The sequence below is a fragment of the Tachyglossus aculeatus genome, chromosome 22 (assembly GCF_015852505.1).
Source record: "Tachyglossus aculeatus isolate mTacAcu1 chromosome 22, mTacAcu1.pri, whole genome shotgun sequence".
Classification (NCBI taxonomy): Eukaryota; Metazoa; Chordata; class Mammalia; order Monotremata; family Tachyglossidae; genus Tachyglossus; species Tachyglossus aculeatus.
The window spans coordinates 55670653-55684324 of record NC_052087.1 but is presented as its reverse complement, the minus strand read 5'-3'; the positions used below and the strand labels follow the sequence as shown (position 1 = coordinate 55684324).

At 48.6% G+C, this 13672-nt stretch overlaps 1 protein-coding gene across 13 annotated transcripts in view; it reads right to left on the bottom strand.

The window, feature by feature from the left end:
• The window catches only part of BRSK2 (BR serine/threonine kinase 2), a 250755-nt gene that overhangs the window by 106885 nt on the left and 130198 nt on the right, over positions 1 to 13672 (bottom strand). For all 13 annotated transcript variants that reach the window (XR_005455664.1, XR_005455666.1, XR_005455667.1 and 10 more), the window contains exon 2: positions 9414 to 9508. Coding sequence is in view for 9 of the 13 variants with exons in the window: in XM_038764291.1 (XP_038620219.1) it covers positions 9414 to 9508 (95 nt within the window). In the remaining 4 variants the exon portion in view is untranslated. The remainder of the gene's footprint in view (positions 1 to 9413; positions 9509 to 13672) is intronic.

Below are 13672 nucleotides of genomic sequence, written 5' to 3'. Positions count from 1 at the left end.
TAATAATAATAATAAATTATGGTATTTGTTAAGCACCTACTATGTGCCAAGCACTGTTCTAAGCGCTGGGGGGATACAAGGAAATCTGGTTTTCCCACATGGGGCTCACAGTCTTAATCCCCATTTCACAGATGAGGAAACTGAAACACAGAGAAGTTAAGTGACTTGCCCAAGGTCACACAGCTGACAAGTGGTGGAGTTGGGATTAGAACCCATGACCTCTGACTCCCAAGCCCGGGCTCTCTCCACTGTGCCACGCTGCTTCACTGTAGCATCAAAGACTGGGTGGGATCCTCATGCTGCAACATTATAGCAGCAAAGACCTGGAAAAGCCCACAGAGTTCCAAACCGTAGCATCAGAGGATGGGAAAAGCGGCATGTCCTAGCGGCTAGAGCCCGAGCCTGGGAGTCAGAAGGACCTGGGTTCTAATCCTGGCTCTGCCACTAGTCTGCTTTGTGACCTTGGGTAAGTCACATCACTTCTCTGTACCTCAGTGATCTCGTCTGTAAAATGGGGATTGAAACTGTGAGCCCCACGGGGGACAGGGACTGTGTCCATCCCAATTTGCTAGAATTCACCCCATTGCTTAGTACAGTGCCTGGCACATATTAAGTGCTTAACAAACACTATTATTATTATTACTAGTATTATTCTCTGGGCCTCAGTTGCTTCATCTGTAAAATGGGGATTGAAACTGTGTGCCCCATGTGGGACAGGGACTGTGTCCAATCCGATTTGCTTGTCTCATCCCAGCGCTCAGTACAGTGCCTGGCACATAGTAAGTGCTTAACATGTGCTATAGTAAAAGCCCACATTCTGCAATGTTGTAACATCAAAGACAGGAGAGTCCCACATTCGAGAACATATTCATTCATTCAACCGTATTTATTGAGCGCTTACTGTGTGCGGAGCACTGTACTAAGCGCTTGGGAAGTACAAGTTGGCAACATATAGAGACGGTCCCTACCCAACAGCGGGCTCACATAATAACATTGCATTCATTCATTCATTCAACCGTATTTATTGAGCGCTTACTGTGTGCAGAACACTGTACTAAGTGCTTGGAAAGTACAATTCGGCAACAGATAGAGACAATCACTACCCAACAACGGGCAGCAGCCAAGACTAGGAAAGGCCTAGATACTGCAGTACTGGTACATATTTACTATTTTATTTTATTTTGTTAATATGTTTTGTTATCTGTGTACCCCTTCTAGACTGTGAGCCCGCTGTTGGGTAGGGACCGTCTCTATATGTTGCCAACTTGGACTTCCCAAACGCTTAGTACAGTGCTCTGCACACAGTAAGCGCTCAATAAATACGATTGAATGAATGAATGAATGAATGATAGCATCAAAGATGGGGTGGGGTACTTTTTTCAATCCAATTTAAAAGGCAAAGCTCCAAACATGCCCAGTGAAAAGAAAAGACAGCCGAGTCCCAGCTGGGGCCATTTGCTCTCTCACGCGATGGTTTTGCCTGGCTGCTGCTGTTGCTGCTGTTGCTGCTTTGAGACTTGTTATTGATCTGAGTTGCTCAGAGGGAAACAGAGTGTGGGAAGAAACCGGGGGACACGAGGGCGTACAAGGGCATATGAGAGTGTGCGAGGATGCGTGAGGGCATGTGAGGGCTTGTAGGATTTTGTTAGGGTGGGTGAGGGCGTGTGAAGGCACCTGAGAGCATGTGAGAAAGTGGGAGGGCATATGAGGATGTGGGAAGGCATGGGAGGGCATGTGAGAAAGTGGGAGGGCATATGAGGATGTGGGAAGGCATGGGAGGGCATTTGCCAATGTGTGAGTACACGTAAGGGCGTGAGAGGATATGTGAGGACACGTGAAGGCATGTGAGGACGTGTGAGGATGTGTAAAGGAGGGTGAGGCTGTGTGAGAGTATGTCAAGGTATGTGAGGGTGTGTGAGGATGTGTGAGGGTGTGTGAGGACGTGTGAGGGTGTGAGACAATATGTGAGTACACCTAAGAGTGTGAGAGAATTTGGGAGGACATGTGAAGTCATGTGAGGGGGGGTGAGGACATGGGAGGGCAGGTGAGCCTGTGTGAGGACAGGTGAGGGCGGCTGAAGGTGTGTGAGGGTGTGTGAAGATCTGTGAGAGCGTGTGAGGGCATGAGAAGGTATGTGAAGGCGGGTGAAGGTGTGAGGGTGTGTGAAGGCATGTGAGCGTGTGTGAGGACATGTGAGGGTGTGTGAAGACGTACGAAGGTGTGTGAGGGCACGTGAGAGCTTTTGGAAGTGTGAAGACAGGAAATCAGGGCCGGAGCCTGGAGGAGGGGCAAAGCTCAATCTTTCTCAGCTTCCATAAATCTTCCCCTGTTCCCACTCTGGTCTCCCCTACACTCTCTGCCCCCAACCTCATCCTTCCTCCCCGCCCGGCCCCGGCCCCGGCCACGCTCACTGATTCAACCAGAGGCTCCTGCCCCACTTTGGGCCGCTTCAGGCCCCTCCCCTCTGTCTTCCACGGGAGAAACCACCTCCCTTCCCTCCTATGAATCCCTCCTCCTTGTCCACTTCTTCCAGAGGTGGCCCTTCCTATCTTTAGCCTTCCCCACGCCCTCCTCCAGGATCCACCCCCGGCTGATCTGGGTGATGGGAGGGGGGCTGACCCTGATCTGCTGGGATCCAGCCCAGAGTCCCACACCCACAACCTATCACGCCGCTGACCTCATTGCCCACATCCTGCCTCTGGTCTGGAATGCCCTCCCTCCTCATAACTGACAGACCATCACCCTCCCCCCTTCCAAGCCTTTTGAAGGCCCATCTCCTCCAAAAGGCCTTCCCTGACTAAGCCTTCCCCTCCTCTTTTCCCACTCCCTTCTGCAGCACCCTGACTTGCTCCCTTTCTTCATCTCCCCTTCCCAGCCCCACACCACTTATGTCTATACCTCTCATTTATTTCTTTCTATTAATGTCTGTCTCCCCCTCTAGACTGTAAACTCATTGTGGGCAGGGAATGTGTTTGTTATGTTGCTATATTGTTCTGTCACAAGTGCTTAGTGCTCTGCATGCAGTAAGCACTCAAAAGATATGATTGAATGACCAACTTACTATCCAAGTCTGAGGCAGGACAGTGGACCAGCCCACTGCCCTGTCTTATGATATTTGTTAATCACTTACTATGTGCCAGGCACTGTACTAAGAACTGGGGAATGTACAAGATCATCAGGTCTAAGTGCTGGGGTAGATACAAGCTAGTCCATAGTCCCTGTCCCACATACTGCTCACAGTCTTAATCCCCATTTTACAGATGAGGTAACTGAGGCACAGAACAGTTCAGAGACTTGCCCGAGGTCTCACAGCAGATGGTACTTGTTAAGTGCTTACTATGTGCCAAGCAGTGTTTTAAGCGCTGAGACAGTTGCAAGTTAATCAGATTGGACACAGTCCTTGTCATCATCAATCGTATTTATTGAGCACTTACTGTGTGCAGAGCACTGTACTAAGCGCTTGGGAAGTACAAGTTGGCAACATATAGAGACAGTCCCTACCCAACAGTGGGCTCACAGTCTCACAGTCCCATGTGGGGCTCTCAGTCTCGATCCCCATTTTACAGATGAGGTCACTGAGGCACAGAGAAATGAAGTGACTTGCCCAAGGTTACCCAGCAGACATGTGATGGAGCTAGGATTAGAACCCATGATGTTCTGATTCTCAGGCCTGGGTACTATCCACTGTGCCATGTAATATGGGAATGGAGACTGTGAGCTCCATGTGGGACAGGGACTGTGTCCAACCTGATACCCTCCTATCTACCTCAGTGCTTAGAACTGTGCTTGACACATTGTGAGCATTTTACAAACACCATCATCATCATCATTTTTAACCCTCTGATGATCAGGTGGCAGGGAGGGTACGGCCGATGCCACCCTCCACTGCAGATGGAGGACCAGAGAGGTTCTCCTAAGGATGCACAGCCCCTCCTGGCACTTGGAGAGGATGGGGAAATGGGATGGAGGGTAGGGAAGGAGGGAAAGTGGGAATTGGGATTGAAGTTGAAAGTGACCCGGATCCAGGAATGCTGGTGCCCCCAGAATCACAAGCAGGCTGGCACTGCCAGTCCTCCCTTCCTTCCTCCCTCCCTCCCTCTCTCATTCCCTCCCTCCCCCTCCCTGGTTTGCTCATCTGCATTGCAGAACTTTTTTATGGTATTTGTTCGGTGCTCACTATATGCCTGGCACTAAACTAAGCTCTGGGGTAGATACAAGCTGATCAGGTTGGACTCAGCCTCTGTCCCACGTAGAGCTCACAGTCTTACTCCCCGTTTGATGGGGAATGTGTCTGTTTATTGTCTTATCGTCCGCTTCCAAGAGCTTAGTACAGTGCTCTGCTAGAGTAAGTGCTCAATAAATATGATTGAGGGAATGAATTTGACAGATAAGGGAACCAAGGCCCAGAGAAGTGAAGGGACTTGCCCGAGGTCACACAGTGGACAGGTGGCAGAGCCGGGATTAGAACCCAGGTCCTTCTGACTCCCAGGGCGGCGTTCTATCCACTAGGCCACGCTGCTTCTGTGGGGCCTTCTTGGGGGGTGTGGGTCCCCAAACTGCAGCTACACCAGGCCTTCAGGGGGATGAGGGGAAGGAGGGAAAGGGTGAGAAGAGCCTGGGGGTTTCTGCAGGCAAGAGGGAGGGAGGAGGTGACGTCACCCCTCCTGAAAGATGCTGAGAAATTCTAGCTGCGCTATAATCCAAGCTTCACTGCTTCCCTGACTTCCAGGGCCCCACAGGCTCCCTCTCCCTACCCCCACCCCCACACAACTCCCCTCACCCACCCCCACCCCCCATGAGCCAGCCAGGATTTGGCATTTGCCACTTTCAAATCCCTCATCAATGCTGGCTTCTTCCAGAGTGTCCCTCCTGCCAATCAATCAATTACTCCATCGTCTTTTTTGAGCGCTTACTCTGTACAGGGCACTGTCCTAAGAGCTTGGGAGAGAGCGATACAATATAACAGAAATATTGCCTGCCCAAAACAAGCTTTCGGCGTAGAGGGGGAGACAAGCATTAATAGAAAGAAATACATGATAGATATGAACATAAATGCTGTGGGACTGGGCGGGGAGATGGGGGTGATGGTCGGTTGTGCTGTGGGTCTGGGAGAGTTGGAGGAGCAAATCAGGGTGACACAGAAGGGAGTGGGAGTAGAGGAAAGATGGGCTTAGTCAGGGAAGGCTTCTTGGAGGAGGTGTGGCTTCAATAACATTTTGAAGGTGGGGAGAATGATTGGCTGTCACTCCTCGGCCTTTTACAGGGATTCTATCTGCTTGGAGATTTATGCCACTGATATGCTTTGCAGATATTTTTAATCGATCAACCGAAGGTATTTATTGACTGCTACCTATGTGTAGAACACTGTTCTAAGTGGCAACAGAATTAGCCGACATGTTCCCTACCCTAAAGATCCCAAGCGACTGCACAAAGAATAATAATAATAATAATGGCATTTACTGAGTGCTTACTATGTGCAAAGCACTGTTCTAAGTGCTGGGGAGGTTACAAGGTGATCAGATTGTCCCTCGGGGGGGCTCACAGTCTTAATCTCCATTTTACAGGTGAGGTAACTGAGGCCCAGAGAAGTTAAGTGACTTGTCCAAAGTCACACAGCTGACAAGTGGCGGAGCCAGGATTTGAACCCATGACCTCTGACTCCAAAGCCCGTTCTCTTTCCGCTGAGCCATGCTGCTTCTCTTGAAATTGAAATCTCTTGATTGAAATCCACTTCAATCAAGCAGTCCATCAATCAGTGGTATTTATTGAGCACAACTGTGTGCAGAGCACTGTACCAAGTGCTTGGGAGAGGACAAGGGTTGGTAAATATGTTCCCTGCCTGCAAGGAGTTCACACTACAGACAGACATTAAAATAAATTGCAGCTATGGACATATGAGCTGTGTGGTAAATAAAGGGTACAAATTCAAGTGCAAAGGTGACGCATGAGGGAAAGGGAGAAGGGAAAATGAGGGCTTAGTCAGGGAAGGCCTCTTGAAGGAAATGGGATTTTAGGAGGGTTTTGAAGGTGGGGAGAGCAGAGATCTATGCTTAAGAGCAGAAGCAGCATGGCTTAGTGGAAAAAGCCCGGGCTTGGGAGTCAGAGGTCCTGGGTTCAAAGTCAGCTGTGTGACTTTGGGCGAGTCACTTAACTTCTCTGTGCCTCAGTTACCTCATCTATAAAATGGGGATTAAGATTGTGAGCCCCACGTGGGACAACCTGATTACCTTGTATCTACCCCAATGCTTAGAACAGTGCATGGGAAGCACTTAACAAATTTTTATAGATTTATTATTCTATTTATTTTACTTGCCCATATTTGCTATTCTATTTATTTTGTTAATAATGTGCATATAGCTATAATTCTATTTGTTCTGACGATTCTGACACCTGTCTACATGTTTTGTTTTGTCTGTCTCCCCCTTCTAGACTGTGAGCCCGTTGTTGGGTAGGGACCGTCTGTAGATGTTGTTGATGTACTTTTTCACGTGCTTAGTACAGTGCTCTGCACACAGTAAGCGCTCAATAAATATGATTGAATGAATGAATGATTATTATCTGTCATATATGAAGGGGAAAGGAGCTCCAGGCCAGAGGGAAGACATGGATGAGAGGTTGGTGGTGAGATAGACGAGATTGAGGTACAGTGAATAGGTTGAAAGCATTAGAGGAGTGAAGTGTGCGGGCTGGGTTGGAGTGGGAGAGTAGTGAAGTGAGAGGTAGGCGGGAGCAAGGAGATTGAGGGCTTTAAAGCGAATGGTGAGGAGTTTCTGTTTGATGCAGAGGTGATTGGGCAACCCCCTGGAGGTTCTTGAGGAGTGGGGAAACATGTCCTGAACGTTTCTGTAGAAAAACGATCCGGCCAGCAGAGTGAAGTATGGACTGGAATGGGGAGAGACAGGAGGCTGGAAGGTCAGCAAGGAGGCTGATATAGTCATCAAGGCGGGCTAGGAGAAGTGCTTGGATCAGCAGGGTAGCAGTTTGGAGGGAGAGGAAAGGATGGATTTTATCGATGTTGCGAAGGTTGAACACAGAGGATTTAGTGACAGATGGAATATGAGGGTTGAATGAGAGAGAAGAATCAGGGTTAATACCAAGGTTAAGGGCTTATAGGAAAGGGAGGCGGGGGGTCGGGATTATAGTAATGGGAGAAACAGGGGGAGGACCAGTTCAGTGCTCCGGCGTGCCTAGTTCAGGATTGGATCTTGGGAAGGGGCAACCGGGAGCTTGGAGGAGCCAACACTCATGGTTCAGGGATGGACCCTCCCACACGCCTGGCTCTCTCCTCTCCATCCCTGACTCTCCCCCAGTGACCCAGCATGTACCCTCCCACCCCCCTAACTCAATTCTCTCCATCTCTGACTCTCCCCCAGTGACCCAGCACGGACCATCCTACACCCCTGACTCTTCCCTCTCCATCCTTGACTGTCCCCCAGTAACCCAGCACTGACCATCCAACAACCTTGATTCTCCTCTCTCTGCCCCTGACTCTCCCCCAGTGACCCCACACAGACCACCCCACATTCCTTACTGTCCCCCAGAGACCCAGCACGGACCATCCAACACCCCTTACCCTCCCCTCTCCATCCCTGACTCTCCCCCAGTGACCTAGAATGAACCATCAAATACCCTGACTCCCCCAATCAATCAATCAATCAATTTATTGAGCACTTACTGTGTGCAGGGCACTGTACTAAGCACTTGGGAACATACAACAGAACAATATGACAGACACATACCCTGCCCACAATGAGCTTACAGTCTAGAGGGGGAGACCGACATTAATAGAAATAAATTACGGACATGTACCTGAGTGCTGTGGGGCTGATACTGAGGGTAGACAGTTTAAAACTAAGATCAGACAAGCAAGTTTCTGAAAAGACCCTTCCCCATGATCCAGTCTTTGCTGGAGTGGGGAGGGTCACCCTCTCCATCTTCAAATCTTATTAAAAGCGCACCTCCTCCAAGAGGCCTTCCCCATCTAAGCCCTTATTTCCTCCCCTTCCACTCCTTTCTGCATCACCGTTGCACTTGGATTTGCTCCCTTTACTCACCCTGCCTCAGCCCCACAGCACTTATGTCCATAGCCATCATTTATTTGCATTAATGTTGGTCTCCCCCTCTAGATTGTAAGCCCAGCGCTTAGAACAGTGCTTCCAGCGCTTAGAACAGTGCTTCCAGCAATTAGAACAGTGCTTCGCGCATAGTAAGCGCTTAACAAATGCCATTATTATTATTATTATTATTATTATTATTTTTATGGGCAGGAAACGTGTCTACCAACTCTGCTGAATTATACTCTCCCAAGCGCTTAGGACAGTGCTCTGAACACGGCAAGCGCTCAATACCATTAATTAATTAATCAATAAATACCATTAATTAATGGGGTCCAGGAGGGACTGCCCCAGGCCTCTTATTTATTTATATTAACGCCTGTCACCCCCACTCTAGACTGCAAGCTCATTGTGGATGGGGAATGTGTCTGCTCATTGTTCTATTGCCCTCTCCCCAGCGCTTAGTACAGTGCTCTGCACACAGTAAACGTGCTCCGTTAGTATGACTGACTTGCTCCCTTTATTCATTCCCCACATCCAGCCCCACATCACTTCTGTACATAACTGTCATTTATTTATTTCTATTCTTGTCTGTCTCCCCCCTCTAGACTGTAAGCTCATAGTGGACATGGAATATGTCTGTTTATTGTTCTTTTGTCCTCTCCCAAGCGCTTAGTACAGTGATCTACACACAGTAAGCGCTCAATAATGGCATAGTGGATAGAGCCGGGGCCTGTAAGTCAGAAGGTCATGGGTTCTAATCCCCACTTGGCCACTTGACCGCTGTGTGACCTTAGGCAAGTCACTTCACTTTTCTGTGCCTCTGTTACCTCATCTGTAAAATGGGGAATAAGAAGTGAGCCCTATTGTGGGACCGGGACTGTGTCCAACCCGATTTGCTTGTATCCGCCCCAGCGCTCAGTACAGTGCCTGGCACATAGTAAGCGCTTAACAAATACCATTATTATGAAATACGATCGAATGAGTGAATACTCTCTCTCCACCCGGCCCCACCAGACACGCTCCGGCAAAGGCGTTAAAGGAATTTACCGATCAAATGATCGGTACTATTTATTGAGCGCTGACCTCTGGGCGGGGGTGGAGCCCCCCTGGAGCAGACCCCTATATAATTCTATTTATCTATTTTGATGGTATCGATGCCTACTTGTTTTGTTCTGTTGTCTGTCTCCCCCTTCTAGGCCGTGAGCCCATTGTTGGGTAGGGACCGTCTCTAGATGTTGCCGACTTGTGCTTCCCAAGCGCCTAGTACAGTGCTCTGCACACAGTAAGCGCTCAATAAATACGATTGAATGAATGAATGAATGAACCCCGTGTCCTTCCCCTGGCCGGAACGTTTACCTTCATGAGCACCGACTCGCTGAGCTTCTCTCGGTTGACGATTTTGATCGCGACTTTTTGACACGTGACACAGTGAATCCCCAACTTTACCAGCCCTGGGAAGGAGAGAGGGGACAGACAGTGTTAGAGACGCCTCTTCCAAGGCATCTTCCAAGGAGACACCCCCTCGCCCCCACCCCCCTTGCCCCTCCTCCACCCGCACGCATGGCCCAGGTCCCTACAGGGTCTGAGCACTTACCGCGTTCAGAGCACTGTACTGAGCGCTGAGGGAGAGCACAATAGAACAGACACGATCCCTGCCCACAACGAGCTGACAGTCTAGAGGGGCCTGCCCAGCCCCCGAGCCTCACACCTGGTCCTCCTTCATGCCAGCCCCTCCCTCAAAGGGGGTGGCAGGGTCTGAGAGCGCTTCCTAAGTGCAAAGCACTGTCCTAAGCGCTTGGCAGAGGACAATAGAACAATAAACAGACACATTCCCTGCCCACAACGAGCTCAGGGTCCAGAGGGGGAGACAGACATTCGTAGAAATATATCAATAAATACATTACAGATATTTACTCTTCCCCCCTCTCCCCGCCCCAAAGCACTTATGTATAGATCTGTAATTTTATTTACTTGCGATCATCATCATCAATCATATTTATTGAGCGCTTACTGTGTGCAGAGCACTGTACTAAGCGCTTGGGAAGTACAAGTTGGCAACATATAGAGACGGTCCCTACCCAATAGTGGGCTCACAGTCTAAAAGGGGGAGACAGAGAACAAAACCAAACATACTAACAAAATAAAATAAATAGAATAGATATGTACAAGTAAAATAAATAAATAGAGTAATAAATATGTACAAACATATATACATATATACAGGTATACTTGTGATGATGTCTGGTTATCATCAATCGCATTTATTGAGCGCTTACTATGTGCAGAGCACTGTACTAAGCGCTTGATTATTTGCATTGATGTCTGTCCCTCCCATTCCCCCCCCAGAATTTGAGCTCGTTGTAAGGATTACCACTCTTTGTTTCCGGATTGTACTTCCCCAAGCGCTTAGTACAGTGCACTGCACACAGTAAGCACTCAATAAATACGATTGAATGAATGAATGAATATATACATAAGTACCTTCTAGACTGTAAGCTCGGGCAGGGATTGTTACTCTTTATTGCTGGATTGTACTTTCCCAAGCGGTTAGTACAGTGCTCTGCACATAGTAAGCGCCCAATAAATACGATTGAATGAATGAATGAATGAATTAAATAGTATTAAAAAAAAAGTTCCGGCCGCAACTGGAAATGGTCAGAGGATGGAGATCCCAATCCCTCCGCTCTGGGACTTGGGAATTCTGCGAGGGTCCCGCGGCAGCCCCTGGGGCCTTGTACTTCCCAAGCGCTTAGTACAGTGCTCTGCACACAGTAAGCGCTCAATAAATACGATTGAATGAATGAATGGAGGGGATGAGAGGGAGGCTGAGATTCCCCTCTTCTCCCACTCCCTCTGAGTCGCCCTGACTTGCTCCCTTTATTCATCGCCCCTCCCAGCCCCACAACACTTATGTCCCTATCTGTCATTTATTGATTTCTATTCATGTCTGTCTCCCCTCTAGACTGTAAGCTCGTCGTGGGCAGGGAATGTATCTGTGTATTGTTGTATTGGACTCTCCCAAGCGTTTAGTACAGTGCTCTGCACACAGCAGCGTGGCTTAGTGGAAAGAGCACATGCTTGGGAGTCAGAGGACGTAGGTTCTAATCCCTGCTTCGCCACTTGTCTGCTATATGACTTTGGGCAAACCATTTAACTTCTCTGTGCCTCAGTTCCTTCATCTGTAAAATGGGGATTAAGATTGTGAGCACCACGTGGGCAACCTGATTACCTTGTATTCATCCATTCATTCAATCGTATTTATTGAGTGCTTACTGTGTGCAGAGCACTGTACTAAGCGCTTGGGAAGTAGAAGTTGGCAACATATAGAGACGGTCCCTACCCAACAGCGGGCTCACAGTCTAGAAGGGGGAGACAGACAACAAAACAAAACATATTAACAAAATAAAATAAATAGAATAAATATGTACAAGTAAAATAGAGTAATTCATTCATTCACTCATTCAATCGTATTTATTGAGCGCTTACTGTGTGCTAAGCACTGTACTAAGCGCTTGGGAAGTACAAGTTGGCACCATATAGAGACAGTCCCTACCCAACAGCAGGCTCACAGTCTAGAAGGGGGAGACAGACAACAGAACAAAACATATTAACAAAATAAAATAAATAGAATAAATATGTACAAGTAACATAAATAGAGTAATTCATTCATTCATTCAATCGTACTTATTGAGCGCTTACTGTGTGCTAAGCACTGTACTAAGCGCTTGGGAAGTACAAGTTGGCAACATATAGAGACGGTCCCTACCCAACAGCGGGCTCACAGTCTAGAAGGGGGAGACAGACAACAAAACAAAACATATCTCCCCCTTCTAGACTGTTCTCCCCCTTCTAGACTGTGAGCCCACTGTTGGGTAGGGACTGTCTCTATATGTGGCCAACTTGTACTTCCCAAGTGCTTACTACAGTGTTCTGCACGCAGTAAGCGCTCAATAAATACGATTGATTGATTGATTGATATTAACAAAATAAAATAAATAGAATAAATTTGTACAAATAAAATAAATAGAGTAATAAATACGTACAAACATATATACATATATACAGGTGCTGTGGGGAGGGGAAGGGGGTAAGGTGGGGGGAGGGGGAGGAGGGGGATTGGAAGGAGGGGGCTCAGTCTGGGAAGGCTTCCTGGAGGAGGTGAGCTCTCAGTAGGGCCTTGAAGGGAGGAAGAGAGCTAGCTTGGCGGTGGGGCAGAGGGATTGGGGGCATTCCAGGCCAGAGGGAGGACGTGGGCCGAGGGTCGACGGCGGGACGGGCAAGAACGAGGCCTAACGGTGAGGAGATTAGCGGCAGAGGAGCGGAGAGTGCGGGCTGGGCTGGACAAGGACAGAAGGGAGGTGAGGTAGGAGGGGGCGAGGGGATGGACAGCCTTGAAGCCCAGGGTGAGGACTTTCTGCCTGATGCGCAGGTTGATTGGTAGCCACTGGAGATTTTTGAGGAGGGGAGTAACATGCCCAGAGCGTTTCTGCACAAAGACGATCCGGGCAGCGGCGTGAAGTATGGATTGAAGTGGGGAGAGACACGAGGATGGGAGATCAGAGAGGAGGCTGGTGCAGTCATCCAGTCGGGATAGGATGAGAGATTGAACCCTACCCCAGAGCTTAGAACAGTGCTTGGCACAAAGTAAGTACTTAACAAATAACACAATAATAATAATAAATACGAGTGACTAATGCTCCTACTCACTTTTTTCCTGTCCCTTCCTCTCCTCTTCCCCTCGCTCTTCCTTCCTCCTATCCCCCTTCTTCCTCCTATCTCACCTTCCTCCTCTCTCCCACCCTAGCTCTCCTCTTCCCCTTCTTTTTCGTTCCTCCTCTCCCCCCTCCCTTCCTTCCTCCTCTCGTCCCTTCCCTCTTCCTATGGGAAGCAGTGTGATCTAGTGGGTAGAGCCCGGGCCTGAAAGGCAGAAAGTCATGAGTTCTAATGTCGGCTCTGCCACTTGTCTGCTGTGTGGCCTTGGCCAAGTCACTTCACTTCTGTGGGCCTCAGTTCCTTCATCTGTAAAATAGGGATTGAGACTCTAATAATAATAATTGGCATTTGTTAAGCGCTTACTATGTGCAAAGCACTGTTCTAAACGCTGGGGAGGATACAGGGTGATCAGGTTGTCCCAGGTGGGGCTCACAGTCTTAATCCCCATTTTACAGATGAGGTCACTGAGGCCCAGAGAAGTTAAGTGACTTGCCCAAGATCACACAGCTGACATGTGGTGGAGCGGGATTCGAACCCATGACCTCTATCTCCAAAGCCCATGCTCTTTCCACTGAGCACGTAGGACAGGGACTGCATCCAACCCGATTTGCTTGTATTCACCCCAGCACTCAGTACAGTGCCGGGCACATAGTAAGCACTTAACAAATACCACAATTATTATTTTTATTCCTCCTCTGACCCCTTCCTTCCTCTCTTCTTCCTCTCCCACCTTCATTCATTCATTCATTCAATCGTATTTATTGGCGCTTACTTTGTGCAGAGCACTGTACTAAGCGCTTGGGAAGTACAAGTTGGCAACATATAGAGACGGTCCCTACCCAACAGTGGGCTCACAGTCTAAAATCCGACTGACTGACTGATTGAACTCAAATATCTGGTTC